Source organism: Chionomys nivalis, chromosome 1, assembly GCF_950005125.1.
Source record: "Chionomys nivalis chromosome 1, mChiNiv1.1, whole genome shotgun sequence".
In the NCBI taxonomy this organism is placed as follows: domain Eukaryota; kingdom Metazoa; phylum Chordata; class Mammalia; order Rodentia; family Cricetidae; genus Chionomys; species Chionomys nivalis.
This window is the reverse complement of record NC_080086.1, coordinates 174,623,623-174,645,788: the sequence shown is the minus strand read 5'-3', so window position 1 is coordinate 174,645,788 and position 22,166 is coordinate 174,623,623. Positions and strand designations below refer to the sequence as shown.

The window sequence follows — 22,166 nt, the reverse complement described above, 5'->3', positions numbered from 1 at the left end:
TTTATCCACCAACTTTCAGGATCTTTTGCAGTATTTGTCTCTCCAATTATCTTTATATTCTTAAGCTTATGTAAATGTTAAACATATTCTTACTTGTTTAGAGAAGGAAACAGCAAGTATTTGGATCAACTTCCTTAATAGGTACCTAATATCCCATTGCGAAGCTATACTGTAATTTATTTAACCAATCTCCAGAAGGTTGCTATTCATGTAAGCTGGTAATTTTTCCCATATTTAGAAAGTGTAGTAAGTATCTATAAATGATAGTTATTTCCTTAGAGGTGGTTGGAACATATTTGCAAATAGGTCTTCAGAAATACTACTTTATAGAAGCAGGCTTAATTTCTAATATGTGCCCGAGGAAATATTGGCTAACTTTTTCTGACAGGAGAACATAATAAATCTGTTGATGCTTTGTAGGCTACCTCTTTTGGTAACCCCAAACCAACTGTGGGTTGGCAGTCATTTTTAAACAATTGAAAATGTTAAGAGGTTGGGGTGTGATTCATTGGTAGGATGTTTTCAAGCACGTGTGTGGGCCTAGGTTCAATCCCTAGTCCCATTTCCAACACCCCTTGCACTCTCCAGCCCCCCCCAAAAGAAAGGTGCCCAGTAAATTTTCAAGGAAATTGAACAAAGGCCCTCATCTACAGCCTGAAGTCCAAAGGCCTGCCAGTCTATTTCAAACGGGGCTCTTCCTTCTACAGCTACCTGGCTGAAAGGTTTTAATTGTATAGGACACAACTAAAATAACTGGAAATCCTTGCAAGGATAACTCTTGACTTCTTCACAGGATACTTTGAGGTTTGACAGCTGATTTCTGGAGAGTTTTTGTCAAGAGGTTCACTATGAACTGAAACTCAACTAAGGGTTTTCTTGTTACATGTGGCCTGTTGAAAGATTGGTTTCCATCATCTGCTTAAGAGGTTTTATCCCTCAAACAAAGAACTGAAAAAGAGGGCTCTTCTTGTCTCTCCAGGTTAGCAGAGAGGCATGTCCCCTTCACAGCGATTAGCTGAGCCTGCCTGAGACTTTTTGCCTGTTGTGGCCTGCCAGTTCCCTGCCTGCCTTCCCTGTGGCGTTTTAGCTGATCTGTGCAGTTTGTAGCCATATGGTCCCCTGAGCACGTGGCTTGGCTTCTCTGTCCCTACTGCTGGATCTGTGAGCATTGCAGATTTCACAGACCTGAATAGCATTGTTGGGGGGAAGGGAAAAGAGCTTGTCCCCAAGAGATATCTTCTCACTGCCCCACTTGTTAGAGACCTCATGTTTGTTCTCTTTGATAACATAAACAAACAGCAGCCACCTTTGTGCTTTGGAAGGATGTGAAGCTATCCATCCTTCAAGCTTATCCTTTGAGACCTTTGTCCGAGAGCCCAAGTAGTTGATTGGCAGAGGTAGCCTAGGCCAACAATGGAGATCAGTTTGTAAGGTGGCAATGGATACAGCATAGATCTGCTAGAATGGAATCACTTAGCTAGCACAGAATTGATTTTGACACACTCACCATATTGCTGAGCTTCCAGTTCAAGAGTTATTTAGCATCACAGCTATATCTGTTTAATTGTGTTTCTGAGATCCTCTACCCTGGTTTATTTTCTTGGAGAAGTCATCTAAATAACAAAATTATTACTTGTTATAATTTTGCTTTACATTAACCTTAGTGATTAGTGGTGTTGAGCTCTGCTCATCTATTTGTGTGGGCTGCTTTAGGGAAATGTCAAAGTCCTTTGCCTGTTTTTCAGTTTTCAAAAATTGTTCATAGTGCTAGGTATTGAACCCTGGGTTTTTGCTTATTTTTAATTGGACTGCTTGGTTTTGTTGTTGTGTTTTAGGAGTTTTGCAAATATTCTGGTTATTAAACTCATTGTCAGATACATGATTTAGAATATCTCACATTTTGTAGGTTGACCTTTTATTGTTAGTTGTGCTTTGGGAGCACAGTGGTTGCTTTTGTTTATTTTTAATTTTTAGGCAGTCTGATTTGGTTTTATATCTAATAGATCGTTGCCAGATGCAAAATAGTGAACCTTTTGCTCTGCAAATTTCTTCTAAGATTTAAAAGTGATTGATTAAATTCTAAGATTTAAGTGATGGATCCAGCTTGAATCAGTTCTTAGTGTGGCACTAGGCAAGGAGCCAGCTCATGGTTTCATGCATGTCTGTAGCTTCCGGGTGTTGTTTTTTGCAGACTATCTTTTTTCATGTACTGAATTTCCATTCTTGTCAGTAGCCTTTTGATCACATAATGCATTTTTGCACTATTCCGTTGGTCTGACTTGCAAGTTTTCATGACAGTACCGTATGGTTTCTATATTGTAGCTTTGTAGTAAGTTTTGAGATAAAGAATCATGCATCATCTAATTTTTGCCTATTTTGGGTCCTTTGAGATCTAGTATGAATTTGCCTATTTTGGGTCCTTTGAGATCCAGTCTGAATTTTGTTACAGTTTTTTTTTTTTAATTTCTGCAAGCCAAAATCAAACAACGAACAATCCACCAAACGTCTTTTGTTGCTCCTTTAAGTGGCATGTGCAGTGAAACTGCAAGATGCACCCCGATTGGCTTGTTACCATGCTTGTTTTCTTGTCACTCTGATAAATACCCTGGCAGCCAATTCGTTGGAGAGATAGCTCACAATTCAACATGCAGTCCACTGCCAGGGAGGCAAAGTAGGAATGTGACACAGTTGTCACACTGCATATACACACAAGAAAACAGTGGAATACTTCTAGCCTTCACTGGCTTTTCTAGCTTAAAGTACCAAACTCTTCCACATTCTAGCCACAAAATATTTCCAGTGGCCTAAGAACCACACAGTTAGATTCATCACAGCAGCGGCCCCACCTCTGCTACCGATTTCTCTCTTGGCTTCTTTTCTCTTGTGGTAAAACTCTGACTAAAAGCAACTACTGGAGCTTTATTTATTTAGCTCATAGTTGTCCTGGCAAGGGAGTTCTTACAGAGACTGAGTCTGAGGCCACTAGTCTTAGTATAGGCCCAGTGAGAACAAGACAGCAACGAATGCATGCATGCTGGTGCCTAGCTTCTCGTCTCCTTTTCATTTTGTCCAGAACCTAGGCTGTGGTGGTGGTGGTGATGTCTCCCATCTCAGGTAACCCACTTAAGGAATGGCTCACAGGTGTGCTCAGCAACTCTCCAGGTTGGTTGTAGATTGTGTCAAGTTGACAACAGTATTCTAATAAGGATTATATGTAAATCTGTGAAGCATTGCATCTTGAGAAAAGAAAGCAGATGTATTTATAGGATTGCATTAAATTCACAAATTGACAAAACCAATAAACAACCCACCAAAAATAATATTAGCATATCGGCAGTCTTAGATCTCCTAATCCATAATCATGGGATGTGTTACCATTTATCTTTGTTGTCTAACAGTTTTTATCTCTATAAATGGTTAATGTGTGCGTGTGCACATGCATTACAGGCATGTGCTGCCACACTTGGGTTTTTACATGGGTGTTACGAAGGTAGGGGTGATCCCAACTGAGGTCCTCATGCTTCCACAGGTAGCACTTTCCTTACTGAGTCATTCCTCCAGCTCCTGTTTTATAATTGGCATTGTACAAGTCTTTCTTTCTTTCTTTCTTTCTTTCTTTCTTTCTTTCTTTCTTTCTTTCTTCCTTCCTTCCTTCCTTCCTTCCTTCCTTCCTTCCTTCCTTCCTTCCTTCCTTCCTTCCTTCCTTCCTTCCTTCCTTCCAACATCTTGTTATTCCTGAGGATTTTGTTCTTTGTGGTACTTGCTATTTGGGATGAAATTCAGATGTTATTGCTAATAGAAATAGCTGATTTTGTCTTCCACTACTTAATTAATTCATTTGTTAAGTATTTGTTGAATCTTTGAGTTTTCTTCATATGTTTTGTGAGCATTCTAATTTTATTATATTCTTGTAATTTTTATGCTTTTTGTTTCTCTTGCCTATTTTCTAGTTTTATGCTGAATGGAAATGGCTCTAAGTTAAAATTTTAAGCAAAGATACTTAATATGTTTGGTGTGACCTAAACAGGCCAGTATATTCCAAAGCAGTCACACAGAGACCTCAGAAAACAAAAAAATGAAAAATTTGTCATTTGCCTGACCTTATCAAAGGCCTGCATGAGGAAAGGAAGTATAGGGATACTTTGGCAGGAATATTAGCCTCCTCTCAGTGTACATAGGCTAAGACTTACAGAAGATTTCATTAGCAGTACAGTTTGCAGATGTGAATGAGAAGAGATTTAAGAGGATTCTTAGGATCATTTCAGAACAAACAATGCCTAGAGTCCACATATTCATCGCCAGCCTAATATCCTTTGGTATTTTACATGGGTATGGTGCATTTGCTACAATTAATGAACCAGTATTGATTTGTTGGTATTAATTAAAGTCATTATTGTATCATTTAGATTTCTTGTAATTTATTTTTTCTCTTTCAGTAACATTAAATTTGGTTATTTTACCTCCTTATAGCTTGTCAGCCTCTCCTTGTTTTCCTTATGACTTTGATCATTTTGAGAAGCAGTGAGGTATTTGTAGGATGTTGCCCATAGGAATTTTGTCTGATGTGTGCTTTCCTTTTAATTATCTATGATAGTATTTGGTATGATTGTGCTTAGTTTGCTTATTCCAGGATCTTTTTCTGATTATTTACTTTTTTTTTTTTTTTTAAAAAAAAAAAAGCAAGATTGCATTTGTACTTCTGTGATGAACCAGGGAGACTAGACGTAGCACACAGTACTAGGGTGCAGGAGAAACAGCCATATGTCACAATATCAGTGAGGTAAAGGGTGTGTATTTGTTTCATTTCTAGTGACCTCAAGTGCGCTCGTTGGCTATACCTGTAGAAGCCCTATTTGGGTTGATGCTTGCTTTGCTTCTTTCTGGTACTGAGATTGGTAGTAGTATTAGAGCTATTGTTGACTGTGTCTGGGGTGTTACTCAGAGTGTCCATAGCTCAGAGATCTGTTGTAAGGCAGACTTTGTCATCTGATGCACGCTGCAGGGTTCTAGCTGTGGCCCCTGGTCTAATAGCATTGTAGGGGGCTGTGCAAATAGGCAGTGTGGCAGGGGGCCAAAGAAAGGGATCAATATTTCTTTCCTCTGACACAGCTCTGTAGTTCTCCTACTTTTGGTAGCCTTTAGCCTATACCTTACCATCACGAAGACATTTTTCTGGTTACAACTGGACTTCAAATGATGCGGAAGGAATTGGATTTAGTGCATCTAATCTTGAGTCCAGATGGTGACTTGTTCCTTATAGATTTCTGCTCCTGAGCCTTGGGTGATCTCTTGGTGTGCCTGCATGAGGATGGCTTGGTTAGAGATTGTAGCTTCTAGTGGGAAGCGAGCTGTGGGAGCACACTTGAGTTAATCTGAAGAGTGTGGTCCATAACTGAGCTGATCCACTCTGTATTTTACTTATTGCACAGTGTGTGTCTATATCCAGAATTTTACCGCTTCTTCCATGTTTCTGAAGCATTTGCTTATTTTCTAGGCAGTAATGACACAGTTTACAGAGAAATAGAAAATCCTACCCCTCCCCCAACTTCCTTTCTTCCCTCCTGTTCTCTCTCGGAAAGCTAAGCCTTGCATCCCTGGCAGCGCCAGAGTGTGCAGTTCTGAAGAGGAGGTTGCTAATCAGGGATATGCCAAAGCAGAGTCTGCTACTGTGGCCTAAAATTTAAGCTTTTAGAATCTATTTGCTGCTATCATTATCATGTTATAAGGGGTGATGAATACTAACCTTGTCACGGGATGCTTAGATCTTCACGTTCTGGAGTCAGGGTGAACGTGTGACATTGTGATACTTTCCCTGGTGTCATTGCTCTTTGAGCATGCTTGAAAGCCAGGACTGTCCAGAAATTTCTCATGTCTTAAGATAAGGAAGTTCTGCATGTTTTTGGCAACTGACAATTTAATAAGAGTTAATTTCAGTTTGCGAGTAAGTACAGATCTGTCCAGGAGTAAGATTTTGGAAATATTGTGAGAGGTGTGCATTTGAGATGGCTGAAGATTACCATATTTACCTGTGCTTATCCTTTTGAAGGCATTGTTAACTGGAATAGTAGCTGTCTTGCTTGGTATGGCTTAGAGGAATTTTTTTTCTCCTTTCTGGTTTGCAGTTAGAATTGCATCATGGAGCCCACATACCTCAGGTGTCCTGTCTGTCACCTGTTTTCTTTCCACACAAGTGAGAGGTTTAAAAGATAGAGACAAGTCACTGGACCTTTTGTGTTTGGGCCTGCTATCCATTCTTGATAGCTTTGGGAATATATTTTATTGAGAAGTTTTTCTTGGCATTACTATGTCTAGATGATAACATACATAGAGATTTTCTTTTGGTTCCTGTAATTGAATTTATATTTTTGGTTGTATCTCATAGGCAGTATCTAAGTACCTCATGGCTTTTTTTTTTTTTAATTGATAAAGGAAACTCTTGGATTTGGAGGGTCTTATATATACCTTTGATACTACCAAGTTCTGATAACCAGCCCTAACTTGGTCCTAGTTTGACTTCATGATATATATATATATATATATATATATATATATATATATGTATCTGATTTTTAAGTTTTTGACCAGGAGAATCTCTGGATTTTAGGGTTTAGCTCTCTTGACTCAGATTTGCTGTGAGTATATAGTAAAATAACTATGATCACTTAATACTGTCTTTTGCTGCTTTCAGAGTTGCAGGTTCATCTTAATATATAGTAGATAAATACTAATTCCTAGTTTCCATTAGTCTGGGTTAGACTTTGCATTATCTTTCTGACCGCTGGCCTTTTTTCCCCTGCGACTTCCATTACTCATAATGATCAAACCTAGATCTTTCCTTTCGCCAGCCATAATCAGCCTTCTATGGATCGACACACAGCTTGGTTTTGACTGTCTTCTTTTTTCCTTCTTTTCTATTTGATGGTACTTAGCTACTGCCATTTTATGTTGTACACATTTTCTAATTGTTTTTGGGTTTTGCTTGTTTTTGCTTGTTCTTAAGATTGTCCCTTAGAGCATCCCTTATTCTATTTGTTTACCTGTCTATCTATCTATCATCTATTTATTTTTTGGTTTGTGATTGGCTGATTCTTTGTAAAGGTGGAGAATAGATGTTTTTGGATGAATCTGAAAATGAATGTATTTTGTGCTGAAGAATCTTTCATTATATAGGCCTCCCTTAAGACATTCCCAGTGTGCTGTCCATTATGGCAACGAACTGTCTAGCTGCTTTTGTTTCATGCATAAAAGAGGAATTTTGCTAGTCTTTCCTCCTTTTGTGGCAGCTGACCCCGTAATTCAGCCACTTGGTGGTTGCTGATTGAAGCATAGAAGAGCCTGATTTTTACTCTGCAGATGGAATGAATGGTGACAATATTTTGTAGTCAGTAGCTACTTGTGATGCTTGCAAAGAAAGAAGAAGAAAAAATCCCAAACAGCCTTAAAACAACAGGGTCTGGATATAATTGGGTGAATTGTTGATTGCTGGCCATTATCACAGGTTCTGGTTGTACCGTGATGTGGTACTATCCCAGTGTGAATGGCATTTTATTCTGTACACACTGGTGGGATGTTCTAACCTTCACAGAGAAGTATTTTTGCTTTTGCCCTTCAAATAGATATCCTTGTATCCGAGACTGGAAGTTAATCGTTTTCAGCTGAGAGCGGGGTGCAGTGTTAATGATTTTTGGTTTCTAAAACCAGATGTGTCCATAGTAGCATTCTAAAAAGATGGCTTGTGGAGTAGCTGAGGCAGTATGTTAGCAATTTAATGTTTCTGCCTGTGAGATTAACAGCTAAGCATCTCCTTCCCTGAGCTGAACTGACAGTTCTTTCTATCCTTCACTTGTCTTTGATTTTTCTGCTCTCTATTGGGGCATTTTATTTAGGTTTTTCTCATGTAGTGAGAGGGGTACCATTTTCTAATTCAACCTTTGTCCTTTGCCTCTTGAGTTAGAATTTTGATATTTAGTTTTAAACTTGGATCAAGAAAATTTTCAGAACAGACTGGATTTAGATTTTTTAAAAAGACTTTTATTCTTATTTAAACACAGTATTTACTGTCTAGCCATGGATGTCTCATTTTGGAACTTACAGTATAGCCCTCACTGGCCTCAAGCTCACAGTGGTCCTTTTATACCAGTGTTCTGAGGGTTTAGATTATAACCTTGAACCATCACATCTGGCTCAGGTTTCTAGTCAGTCTTTCAGCCTTACAGTTAAGCACAAGAAATAAAGATGGATCATATTTCTGAATGAAATAACTTCTGTTTTATTGAGAGATTATCATAAGGTCTTTGGGAATTGATTACTGTAGATGGCTGCTTATCTCATCTTTTGTATCTGCCTTTGGTGGGCCTGACTCTCTGCTGTGTAACAAGAACTACTGAAGCCAGTTTAAGCATTTTTGCCTTCTTACTTACAGGTAATGCAGGTTTTAAATGCTGATGCCATTGTTGTGAAGCTGAATTCTGGAGTCTACAAGACCATCCACCTGTCGAGCATCCGACCACCAAGGTTGGAGGGAGACAACGTACAGGTGAGACCGGGAAGTGAATTAGTGAGTTTTCTATTACTGTGATAAAAACACCATGACTGAGTCAACTTCTAGAAGGAAGGGTTTCTTTGATGTATAGTTTTAGAGGAATATGATTCTATTCTGTCATGGTGGGAAACATGGCAGCAAGCAGCAATGGCAGCCGGAACTGAATGCTCACCTCTTGAACTGCACGCACAGGGGTGAGGGTTGAGGAGTAAGAACGTGCACACATGGCACGAGACTTTGGAATGTGAAAGCCAACACCCAGCGGCATATTTCTTCTAGCAAGGTACTTCCTAGACTTCTCCAAAATATCGGCATTAACTGAGGACCAGGTGTTCAAATACATGAATGTAGAGGGGGCAGATACTCTTATTGAAATCACTCAGGAAGGTTTTACACTTCTGTACAAGTAGAGAAGCCAGAAAATTAGTTAACTATAATATTCGTATGTAAATATGTGAAAGGGGAAGTCTTTGAAATTCTGCAAGTATTCTGCCTTTATATTTGCAGCTCAAACCATAGCCTCTGCTCTGCTCCATTTCAAGTAGTTACTATTGGCACTCCTCCCCAGGGAGCTGAGAGCGGTTAGGACTGGTATAGTTGAGATAGCGGGTGCATTTTATTTGAAGAAGATCTTGCTATTTCTGAGAGAATAAGATGGAGAAATTCTGTACCCAACTTACAGAGCCTGCTTTTGATGGTCATTTTGGTTTGGTAGTTCCTTATGTCTTTGCTTTAGGGAAAAAGAAATGAATCTGTGTTTATGCTTACTTTCTACAAATGTTTACTATCTTTATTGTTTTGTACTATTTGCTAAATCTTTGAATGAATGAATGAATGCTTGCCTGATCATATGATTTGAGTGTGTTCAGTTCTAGGAAATCATGCTTTAGATGAAATTCCAACAAGAGTTGGTCATCAGTGTGCAGGTAGGCAGATTGAAGTTAGATTTTGTGGTTATTTTCTTCCTATAATTCTGACATTTGAGGTGGTAAGGAAAAGGATTGAGACCATTTGGGTTTGTTTTTTTCTTGCTTTAAAGGCTGTCACTCTTGCTCCTGTTATTACCCTCTGATAACTTCAGTGTTTATGTTGTCTGCTTACAGAATTAGGCCTTGGGTAAAAACTAGTGCGAGAGGGCAGTTTTTAGAAATTAAACATCATGGTTGAAATTAGTTTTGTGGATATCTACATTTTTTTGTTTATCTCATTTGAGGTTCTAAAGATGTGAAATTTGCTCTTCCATTGTTTTTTGTGCACACACATGTTGTAGCGCATTTACAAGCTGAGTTTCAAACCCTGTTTCCATTTGTGTAGGACTTTATAGACAGCCCTTAAGAGTAAAATCAAAATATCATGATTGTCTTCTGAATCAGATCATGCATAAAAAACATACAGAATGGGTGATTTCATGTCTGGCCAATCAGTTCATTTGCTTTCTTTTTCTTTGTAGAGGAGGCAGCAAACAGTACCGTGGCAAGGTTGAGAATTTAAATGCATGAAAGCTTAGACATGCCAAAATGAGGTTGTCTCAGTAACTGTAGCTGTGCCTCATTGCACAGAGTAAATATACATTACTAGTTTGATGAGGATTGGGAGTGTGCACGAGTCTGCATCTGTGCCCTAAAGTTGGAATTAAGGTTCCCACAGCAACCACAACTTGGAAATTCCTGAATGTTAATTTTTATGTCTGCATCATTAGCTAAAGCATTATGTTAATGTAGACTATGTGGCTGGATTCTAAGCAGTTTTAGGGGATGGGTGGTATTGAGCTTAGGTGGAATAATAGGTTTTTTGAAGAAGGAGCTAACCTACTGAGAACTCAAGTTTTTCCAGGTTCATTTGGAGCTCCCCAGCTGGTGAAAGATACTTTCCTCTTAGCCTAGTGGTTGATGGGCAGTTGTTGATTTTTTTGCTTTTGATTTTCCTTACTCAGACTGAATTCTGTTTATATAACATTTCTTGTTTCCTACCAAAATGAGCTATGTCTTTTTTTTTGTCTGCTTCCCAACCCCCCTCTCTTTCTGTTCACTCCTGAGTTTCTTAGTTCATTTTAAGAAAGTTCCAAGTAAAGCTCAGCTATAATAGTCTGCGACATATGGCTTTGAGAGAAATGAAGACTGATTGTCATTATTTGTCCATTAAATCCTCTAGAAGATTGTACGAAGGGATCCCAGTAGAGTCAGTGACATAGCATCCCTGAGCATGACTGGCTGTTCTGGTATTTCCCTAAGAAACTGTTTGTATTCAAAGATGAGAAGTAAGCACGTGTGAGGAAAGGCACTGAAGACCTATCATGCAAGCCACACAAGCCAGTTATATTTGTTCTTCTCAATTTTAGTTAGTTACACTTAAAAACTAAATAAGTAGATTCTTGTCGTCCCCCCTAAGCCTTTGAAATCTGGTTTATATTTTATATTCATACCTCATTTCAGTTCTTTCTGGCTTCATTAAATGTTTAAGTAGCTGCACGAGGCTAGTGGCTACTTGGATGGACAGAACTGCTTGAAAAGCCGAGATGAACAGGCTAATTGCCATCGGTATTTACTGCTCACCTGGTATTGTTTTGGGATTGCCATCGTTCCTCTCACAAACTTTGAGATTTAGTAGAAGTATATAAATAATTTGCTACTAAGTGCTGCACAAAAAATTTAGGGAGAGTGTATAATCTGAGTTTCTTTGAAGAAATGACATTTATTTAAAGCTTGAAGGGTAGTTAGAAGTTAGTTAAAAATGGGGAGGGGACAATATCTGATCTGGAAACATTAATGACAAGAATCAGGTGAATTTGTGGTAACAGAATGGATAGCCACTGAGGATAGCGTTTGAGTGGCGTGCCACCTGGATGATAGGAAACTATAGGGAGGGCCAGGGCATGTACGGGTCCTGGGAACAGTTCAGGATACACCATGAGGGCCTTGTGACAAACTTGAAGTTATTTTTGTTTAAGCACGAATAGACTAGCAGATAGTTAGATGCTAGGGTTGAAAGCAAACGGGCTTGGTCATTAAGTAAGGGTCGTATGTCAAAGACTTTTAAAGTTTTTTAGGTTTTGTCTTGAGGAATTTTAAACCAAGGAGAAAGATGTATTTAGACTTAAGAACTCTTCTGTCCCACTCGGGAGGCAGAGGCAGGCGGATCTCTGTGAGTTCGAGACCAGCCTGGTCTACAGAGCTAGTTCCAGGACAGGCTCCAAAGCCACAGAGAAACCCTGTCTCGAAAAAAAAACACACACACACACAAAAAAAAAAAAAAAAAAAAAAAAAGAAAGAACTCTTCTGTCAATGTTTTGATTTGCAAGTTTTTTTAAGTAATTTACATTTGTACAAAACTGATCTACAAGGAGCAGTTCTGATTTTCTTTTGATAAGCCTTAATTGACCTGGGGGAGAATAGTGTGACAAATGAGGACAGTAGCTGTTACTTCAGATTCAGAGTGTTTGCCTTTCTCCTTAAAGAATCCCCCTGGGCTCTTACAGAGAGCTCAAGATTCTCTTCTACATTTATTCTAAAGTTAACAAAAATTTACAGTATTGGTGTAGGAAGAAAACTCATCTCGAGTTCCCCATGATACTGTAATTGAGATGTGTGAAGCCTGGGCAGTAGACATACTCAGTTCCAGGTTTCTAGTTTCCTTTACTACTTTCCAGTGTTTCTACCTATGACAGGCAGGAAGCCCAATCAAATATTCAAGGTAGAAGCAGGCATAGTGACACACCTTTAATCCCAGCACTTGGTAGGCAGAAGCAGCTGGATTTTTGTGAGTTCAAGGCTAATCTGGTTTGCTTAGAGAGTTCCAGTACAGCGGTGGCTACATAAAGAGACCCTGTTTCAATAAATAATAAAAAACTAAAAAAAAAAAAAAAAAAAATTAAGGTAGAGCTATTGGGGGCTAGTCCCTGTGTTAAGTCCTTTGATACCTTAGTGCCAATTTGAAAAGGGTGTCCCTCCCCAAGGAAACCTCAGGTCAGTCAGTGTGTGTGCTTGGCACACTGAATAGAGGCTGCATTTTAGCTCCTGTTCTGTCTTTGTCCCTTTGGCTTGATGCCCTGGTGTAAGATACAGCTTGCACAAAATATATTCCTGCTCTAGTTAGAATAAGATCTGGTAGAATCTCAAAGGGAAAGATGGTGTATTTTTGGGAAATGGGGAGTGGCCATGTGACTGCAGAAACCCAGAATGCTTAAGGATTGTTTGAGAGGAAGGTCTGTGGTGGATGGAATACAGGACCTTCAGGCATGCACTTGGGAAATTACCCCCTGTCTAATTACCAGGTACTTTCTTGAGGGTCAGTGGCTTTGAAATAAAGAAAGGTATAACCAATAGCTTATGGTATGAGTCCTATATAAAGAAAAGAACTGTGTGGGAGAGGATGCAGAGAGAGCTAGAAGGATTACAGGAGAGAAGTCTTGGGTGTGTGCACTGTGATGGGCAGGCAGAAGTAATTTCTACCATGAGGGGGCCTCTTGAACTCCAGAGGAGGACCCCGTGGCGTTGCCTTTTAGAAAACTAAAGAGCACATTCTCTTCATCGTTTCTCTTCCTCCTTCCCTAGAAATTTTTAGTAGCCTATCATCAGCTAGAACAGATCTTCGGAGACATCTAGAAATTGCACGGCAGGTGCTGGCAATAGGGAAAAGTGGAATTTTCCTTTTTCTTGCACCATTTCTTAAATTTTACAGGAAGACAAGGTTTTGCCTAAGGCTAACTGTATGCTTTCCTCTCCCACTCTGTGGTTATTTTCTAATTAGATCTAGAGGAAGCACTTAAAACACAGATCAGAGCAGCCTTTTTCTCCCAAGTCTTCCCTGTATTGCCCAGGCAGATCCTGTATTTTATTGGAGCTTGGTTTGTTGGTGGACAGTGTGATGGGAGGGTTTAATGCAGGAGTATGTAGTATTTCCTCAGAAGCCTTCCATTGGGTGTGCCTGCACGTCTTGGTCTTGCTTCTGAATTTCCAGGTGAATCCATTGCCAGCTCTTGGGCGATAGACACTCCTTCAGGCTGAAAGTCTGTTTAGAGCTCACATGTGATGCTCTTGTGAACCTGTACAGGCATCAGGGTTTCTCTAAAGGCATAGCTTGCTTTATCCAGTTGTTTGCCATAAAGAAATAAGTGCTAAATCTCAGGGAAAGGCTCTGGCTTTTCTGAGCTGCTGCCTTGAAGGAGATAGTACATTGTGCAATCTCAGGGCTTCCTAGGGAGCTCTTGGCTTTGATCTGAAACTGGGAAGCCTAGTGCTCCTTTGCCCAGAGCTGCCATGGGCTTTATGTTACACTTGGAGTGTTAATGACAAAGGAAACAGCCCCCAGGCATCTAGTGAAGAGGCTGACTTATTCCCTCGTGAAGTCTGCTCTTGCAGTGCTATTGTAGTTGGCACAGAGAGATGGAGCTGAAATTTACCTCAAAAAACTGGCACATCATTTGCCCAGCCCCCAGGTATTTAGTAGATCAAGTTTGCTTTTGGTTGCAGAGGTTTTTCTCAGGTTCCTTTGTGTAGCACATCTGGCTCGCCCTCTTTTCCCTTTGACTCTGTCTATGTCTGTGAGCTTGGTACTCAGGAAAGTGTGGAAATCCAAGGGGAGAAGCTTTCTGAGCTGGTAGCCCACTGCTTTTGATATCTATCCATTTCCATTCCTTACTTTTGAGCCTCCTCTCAGTGAACACACCGCAGTGGTTCTTTCACACCAGGGCCTGTAAAAGTTCTGACCTGGCCAGTGAAGGGTCTTTCTAATCTCTTGGTACCCTTGCTGCCTTTACTCTCTAAGGCCTGTGGCCCCTGGGACTCTTGGACAGGCAGTTGGTAGAGAGGAGCAGCAGGGCAGGTATTTGCAATTTCAGGATGCTGTGGGATTCTTGAGGGCTTTTTGTCAGAGGCAAGGCTGATTCAAGTTTTGATAATTCTGTTGTTGCGCAAGATCCTGGGGTGCTTTGCCATTTAGACATAATTATGAGTGGTTCTCAGACTGTTCCTTCTGGTTAGGACTTCTGAAAGATAGGTGACTGGCCCCTCCGGACCCTCAGACAGACCATGTGGCTCCTAAGATGCATACCAAGAGAAAGTTGTGGAACTTGAGTCCCCAAGCAAAGTGGGGCAAGCCAATAAACCCACTGATTGTGATCTCAGGCTTGTAACTGGGAGCATAAGGCAAACAGCAAATTAGAGAGTGACTCCAGCTTGGCATTAAGGACCTTGGAGACAAAGAGAAGCTCTTTGAAATGGATATAGCATTTCACCGGTTTCCAGTGGAGAGATCTGGGGACCGAGGCAGCGTGATCAAAAGACATAGTCTGTGTCAGAGCACTGGCAGAGGCATTCTGTACCCGTTTCCAGATTGTTTGATCTGGGCATTTTTGAGGTGAACACTTGAAACCTCCTTTATTGAAGGCTGAAAAAAATTACTATGAGGAGATGATAGGTGGGTCTTAGCTCACCTATTTAAGATTCTAGAATGTGGATGTCCTGTTTTCTGAGATTAATATCTAGGTGCCATCACTGAAAACATTGCTGTGATTTGCTTCTCAGCTGGAGAGGTTACTGGTGGGCAAGGTGAAAAGGTCAAGACGTTGGGTATATGGGCAGATAGCAGTTTCCTAAAACGTACACTCCACTGATCTTTCTCAGTGTATTTTAAACTGGAAAAGACAGCGTGTGCCTGTCTTGTTGCGTTTGATTTGCTTTTTTTCTCCCTCTTATAAATTATAGTTTCTTTCCATTTCTTGAGCTAGAGATCCCCTTGCTTCTTTCTTTCATATTATATTTTGTAGGATTTTAACAATCTCCTAGTGGGTCTTGATGGCTAATCCTCTGAACCTTGTACATTTACCTCTTTCAGCCCATCTCTCTCTTCTCTGTTTCTTTAATCATCACCATCACAGTCTTACGTTTTCAACTTATCTAAATCTTGTTCATGCTGTGTGCTCATGTTTCCTCCTGCTTCTCAGCCCCACTGAGCTGTAGTAGTTTTCTGTTGTTTCTGGACTTGGTGGCACCATCATTTTACTGTTTCCTGACCCCTTAATGTTCTCCCTGTCTTGCATCCATTCTTTTTTTGTTTTGTTTTGTTTTTTTTTTGATTTTTCGAGCCGGTTTCTCCGTAGCTTTTGGTTCCTGTCCTGGAACTAGCTCTTGTAGACCAGACTGGCCTCAAACTCACAGAGATCCACCTGCCTCTGCCTCCCAAGTGCTGGGATTAAAGGCGTGCGCCACCACCACCCGGCGAAATAACTTTCTTGCTTCCATTCTTAAGAATCCTGTTAGGTCAGACACTTGTATACACACAGCCCTTTCCTTTTCTCCAATGCCCCACACGTTTGTGTGCATGCCTACTTTCTGCCGTGAAATCTAAATGCTGCTGAGGCCAGGCATGGCATTTCTCATCTTTATCTCCTCTTTCAGAATCTTGTAGAGTACTATGAATAGATTAGCCAATTATCAAATGTTTAAATCCCATATGCTAAGGCATAAGACTTAATTCCATTCCATACATTGCTTTTGAGGGGGCATCATTTTACCCACTCTGAATCCTCTGCTAACCCCTGGACTGCTGCTGATAGGGCTTTTCAGCTGGGGCTGGTGTACTGGGGCTCAAGTCTCAGGAGTCAGTTTCTGCTTTCCTGTTTCCCACCTGCCCCCTAATTGCGTTGCTTGTTTTTCTGGGTATTTTACAGCTGGCTTAGATTTTTGCAGCTACTTCTTTTCCCTACTCTGTTTCAGTTTAGTTTCTGCCATTGCTTGACCAGCTCTGCCTCTCCCTGTCTAGTTTCCTTTATCTATATTCCGTTAGAACAGTGCAGCATGAGTTCAATCCTCCAAAGGGGTTAATTGCAGGGTTTTACTGTCTTTGAAGATCAGTCCCTATCTGACTCTTCTGACACTCTGTTTTTACTCAGAGTTTCCAGATGCCTTCCTTTCAGGTGTACTGATCCATTGATGTCTTTAGGTGTACTTTTTACCCAGGCCTAGTTTTTTCCCCCTTCACTTTCTGTTGTTGACCTTGTTGGTTGTTAGATTATTTCTTTGCTGGAACTAATTTTAAAATCAATTAGAGAGCTTTCCTGTCATCTTTCTCTCTTTATTTATGAGGTGCTGATTGCAGAACTACCTACACTGTGTTTAGACAAATTACTTTTTTAAAAAATGTAACATTTATATTCAAGGCAAGTTTAGTGTAGTCATCCAGTGCTTTGCATTTTTGCAGACCAGAGCTGTAGGCTTCAATCCTTGGTGGGCTAATTAGCTTTGGGCTGGGAGATTTTTGTTCTGTTTAGAAACCAAACATTTAAGTTCCTCGTATATTATAGATTCTGTGATTCTGAGGAATTATTTGTATTAACAAGATGTTTATAGTTTCAGGACACGCGCGCGTGCACGCACTCACATGCATGCATGTGAATGATGGTTTATGGATGAAGTAGCAGCGCTTCACCCCACTGTTTGCAGCAGAGGCTCTTCGGAGCTGAAGGACACACATACTTCTCTTTTCCCTAGCAAATGACAGTCCCATTGGTTAGGTATATATTTGGTGTCACTGTTCATTTTAGCCCTTCTTTGAAAATCTGTAGCCATTTTATAGGGTGCTCACATTTTATAGTTCTTAATTCACCTACTACCGTGAGCCCGGCTGGTTTAGGGTACGGCTGCCTTCTACCAGCTAAGTGTCTTATTTATGTTCACCTTGGTATAGGGCTCTTCCCAACAGGACTTCTGTGTAGTTAAGATGGGAACACATTCTAGAAACTCTGTACTTTCTTATTTCTCTGCTTGGAGTCAGTTTGTCCTTGTTTAACTATGTGGCGTACTTGGTAAGGCTAAGCAGAAATATCACATGATCTTTTTGGTTACACACTGGTCCTCGGAATTTGTGGCTTCGGTGAATGCAGATCCTGGAAAGTCTACATATTAGATTCTTATAATTTTTAGTTTCTGCTTCCTTGCTCCCTTTCTTCTTTTTCTCTCTCTCTATGCAGTTTGATTTTCTGGGTCAAGTAGATTCCTCATTTCTTCAAGTCTGTTGCAGGCTAACCACCTAGCGTATAGTTGGTACTCAGTTATATAATGTGTGTTTGCTTTCTCAGTTGCCATCGCAGCTCCGTGTTCTTAATCTGCTGCTGCAGATTGGTGGAGGGCACTGGCCCTTAACTGTGACTCTGCAACTTGACCACCAGAAGGATGCTTTCCTGATGACCAGGAGGGCTCGACTCTTTCCGTGTTTGACTGCCTTTTGTAAGGTGGGCTGCAATTAGGAGAAAGCCTAGTTTTTATTCATACGGAGCCGGCTTAGCATCTGCTTCTCCAGCTGGACGGCTTGTTTTAGAGTGACTGGTGTGCAAGAGCTGTAGGTGGAGCTCTGTAAGGGATTGCTGGCGTGTGGCTGCCCAGGGCTCCCTTGTCAGGCTTTTGGCTCTAGCTTGAGGCCTGGGCCCCAGGAGTTGGGGTACAAACTGCACTGGTTGCCCTGTTCTTATTGAACCCTCTTTACCTGCAGCTGATGGGAGGGAGTGATGTGTTTTGCATGGTAGATTGGCAGAACAGTGCCACGTGCTGGTTTGGCTTCTGGAATATCCAGATTAGCACCTTAACAGGAGAGAGACTTGACATTATTCAAAGCAGCCCATTTTATTCACCCCTGTTTTCTTATAAGGGGGAAAGGAGCTATCGTAGAGCCTTTTTCATCCCTTCCAGTGTGTGCTACATCACTGGCTCATATGGCTGAGTTCTGCCAGCTGTTTGAGCCACCTTGGATTCTTTCTGTGAGAGCTTGAATATGGCTTGCCTGGTGGATTGCTCTTGGTGCCTGCCCCCTCCTCTCTCTGAAAGCTTTTAGCCTCACTCTCCTTGTTTCTGTACTCCAGTCCTCTCAGAAGAGTAGCTGGTTCCTTTAGAACAGGCATTCTTGTTTGTAGGTGAAGTTACACTTAGTTCTGGAGTGCCCTGATGCGGAGACAGCAGGGCTCTGGGATATGTCTGCTCCTCAGGGTGAGCTACCATTAAAGAAGAGCAGGTAGAGGAGTGTGGTCCTGTAGCAGAGGGAGTTCCCAGTCCTGGGTATAGAAATTAGTCTCTGGTACCGTTGAAGGACCCTGACCAATGTGAGACTCAGTGCAGCTAAAACCCTGCAGCCTTTCATTGTTTGCTTGTTATGGGCTGGGCTGACCGGTTCAAGTATGCTAACCCGATTTTACATGCAACATGACACACAGACCCCATAACATTCTAAGGATACAATGTTGACTCTCCCATCCATATGCGTGTATACAGTTGGATTTTTGTAAGTGAGGAGTCCCTCTCTATGGATCCAAGCAGCTGTGCTTTGGAAAAGGTTTTTTTGGGAAAATTCCATCTGTATTCAACATGTGCTGATTTTCTTATCCTAAGGGTCAAATCCAGGACTTAGGGAATGCTTGCCATTATTTCTTAAACAAGTCTAGTGTGCCATTTTAGAAGGGCTTGAGCATCTTAAGCCCCATTATCTCCCCTCCCCCCATGTTAGGGGAGGGCTTGTGATATGGTGTGCCCTGGAGAGCCAATCTGTGGATACTGAGGGATCTTTCAGCATCTTGGTGGCCCTGAATTAACCTCATGTTTTGAAGCTGGGGATTAGGAACTCTGGTGTTTTCAGCTGTTCTTTGGCCTTGCCATATCTGTTTTACCTCTCCTCCCTTCCCTGCTAGGAAATGAACTCCCATATGTGTGCTTCTAAAGTATCCCCTGATGCAGAGTTCTACAAGGGCAAATCATCTGATTGGTAAAGTTAGATTCACTGCAAATATGGCTACCCAACATTATTGCTTCTCATTTACTGCAAATGAACTGCAAGCCTTATGGGCTTATACAGGACTTTTTTGAGGACAAAGATTAAGTGGATCTCTGCTGGTGCCATATATTTTAATTGAACAGTAGAGCTGCGGTGTGTATTCAGGGTCTGCCACTACCCGCCACTGCCCTTGTCTCCCTGCCACAGCTCTGTGCCCTGCTAGTTCTCACAGTGACCTCTGGCTGAGCTTTTTTTCCCTTTGAAAGGAGACCAGATCAGTTTTTCTTAAGGTGTCAGTAGTCAACTCCTTGTGTTAAAATCTCTGTGACTGGGGCCCGGAATGCTCATTTTTCACAACTGCTAGACGTTAGCTGGAGAATCACTGTTCTAGGTTGTTACTCGTAGCAGTTGAAGAGTGGGTGTTAACAAAGCCGTCTCCCAGGAGTTTGGTTTCTGACATTGCCAGTTTTCTTTTTGAGCTAGATTTAGAAGTAGTTTCCTGTATAAGCACTACCACATGTTCAAGGTCACTGCTAACCAGACATGGTGCTCTTAACTTAGAATGTGCCCTAGGTGCCAGTGAAAGGCGGCGGGAGGGTCTATCCTGAGAACAAGGCTTTCTAGGGAAGAATTTATAACACTGTTGGAGCTAATGGTTAGGTGAGGACTAGTATTTTTTTTTTTTTTTCAGGTCAGTTTCACTTCATGGCAACAAAAGAAAAGGTTTAAGAAGGGCTACTTTGATGATTAGGGTTTGCACCTCTGTCAGCTGAACTTGGTAAAACCTGGAAGAAGGAACAGTTAAAGAATGGGCATGGCTCTGGCTTGTGCAAATAGCCCTTGTGAAGATGGAAGAAAATACAGGCACTTCATGACTCTTATAAAGAAGTCAGTGTTGAGACATAGTCTAGCAAATCCTCGATTACCTTTAGAATTATGTGCACAAAAGTGTGTGGTGTGGGCTTAGCGTTTTGGGTGGCATTGTTTTAAGACTGAGGTGAAGGAAAGCTTGTCCCTTGTTAGGGCTTACTGGAGCTGTGCTTAGGTCTGTTCAGGGCTCAGCTCTGAACTCTAGCTAGAGTAAGAGAAATGCTGATAGCCATGTACTGACTTATGTGAAATAAACTCTCAAAGATGTGGTCTAAAGGCTATTGAGTATGTTCATTCATGATGTGAATTCCAACTATCAGAAAGACTTGGCATATTTGGATGGGCCAACACCATTCTCTTTGTAACAGAGGGAGTTTGTATTTATTTATGGAATGTGAGAAAAGGAGGCTGCACGACACTGAGGAAGCCTATGCTGGCCCTGAAGAACCTGGGCTTCTTGTTGAATTCATAGTTATTCGGTTAGACTAATGAGTTGAGGACACAGGGTTGGGTGGATTCTGTATTTTGCTGGAGGTTAGTAAGTGGGTTAGCCAAGTTTTACCTGCTTTCCCACGTGTCGCATGAACATGGATGCAGAGTTGAGGGGTTGGTGGCCCTTTCCCTTAGTGTTGAATGGATTTTTCTATAGTCCTGTTTTTCAATTTTCTGGACGTGGAAACTGATTATTTTTGCTACTATAGTACATAGTTTCTTTTTTCAAAATAGTTTTACGAAGTCAGAATATTTCGTATTACCAGATTTGAAAGCACCAAAGTTGATGTACAGAAGAAACTTAATTTGTGTTTCTAAATGTTTAATTTTGGACAAGAGTTGAACCCAATCTTACCTCTCCCTTTTTCTCCCTCTTTCTCCCTCCGTCCGACCCTTCCTCTTTTTTTTTTTTTTTTTAATGGCACTGGCATTGAACCCAGGACCTTGAACCTTCTGGGCAAGTGCTGTAACACTGAGTGAGCCTCAGTCCACTTTATTGTTTATCATCTTGTCTCCCATAGGAGGTTTGCCAGTTCACAATAGTGAGGCCTACCCTTGTGAGATCAACCTCTCCCCTTTTTATATTCTCAGTTATTAAGTCATTTTAGAGAGGTTTCTGTGCTCTGAGAGTTCCTGGATAGTTCACTGTCTGTTTAATACCAAATCATTAATGGGAGGGAGGCTTACACCTCTGCTTTCAACTTTACGCCCCATTCTCGTCTTTACAGATTTGTCCCTGATTATAAATGTATAATATTCATTTATAATTTTGGGAAAATTTTAAATAAGCAAATAAAAATTACCTAAATCCTACAAGCCAGAGGAAATATCACACTGTTAATATCTCATGGCCTTTCACTAGCATCTCTGCTCATTTTTTGTAACAGAACATTTCCCCTGGCCTTTAAATAATTTCATAAAACAGAATTTTTAATGGTTACATAGTTTTTAATAATACGGATGTGCCATAATTTATTTAACCAGTTGCCACCTATTTTTGGAGATATAAATTATCTCAATTTTTATGATTATATCTTTATACTTAAAATGAAAATGTGCCTTGAAGTAGAAAGCCTGAGAATCGGGTCCATTCAGATCAGAGGTGCCCCTGGCAGAGTGCGCCAGAGCACACTGTGCAGTATTATTCTGCAGATATGTGCTCCCAGAGGAGCTGATGTTTAGTCCTGCTGGCAATACACTCGCTAATCACCTAATTCCTTATCTGTCTGTGTTATTTAGAAGTGGGCTGGGATCCAGACCCTAGGGTTTGGTTGCCAGTAGCACCCCTCTCTCCCTAAGTAGACTTGCCACTTTTGAAATAAAGGATACAGAAGACTGAAACTCTGCTCCTGGGTTCCTTTGCTCTCTTCTGCTGCCCTGGCTGGGAATAGTAATCCTGGAATAGGAGTGCTTATGTGTGCACCTGCAGCATCGCTGTGTCTCAGCCCACTTGAATTTGCACAATTATACTGCATATTATTAAACTGCACCCTATTGTGATAAAACAGTC

At 41.0% G+C, this 22,166-nt stretch overlaps 1 protein-coding gene across 1 annotated transcript in view; it reads left to right on the top strand.

The window, feature by feature from the left end:
• The window catches only part of Snd1 (staphylococcal nuclease and tudor domain containing 1), a 408,394-nt gene that overhangs the window by 57,093 nt on the left and 329,135 nt on the right, over positions 1–22,166 (top strand). The window contains exon 10 of the mRNA XM_057771546.1: positions 8,423–8,536. Coding sequence (XP_057627529.1) covers positions 8,423–8,536 — 114 coding nt within the window. The remainder of the gene's footprint in view (positions 1–8,422; positions 8,537–22,166) is intronic.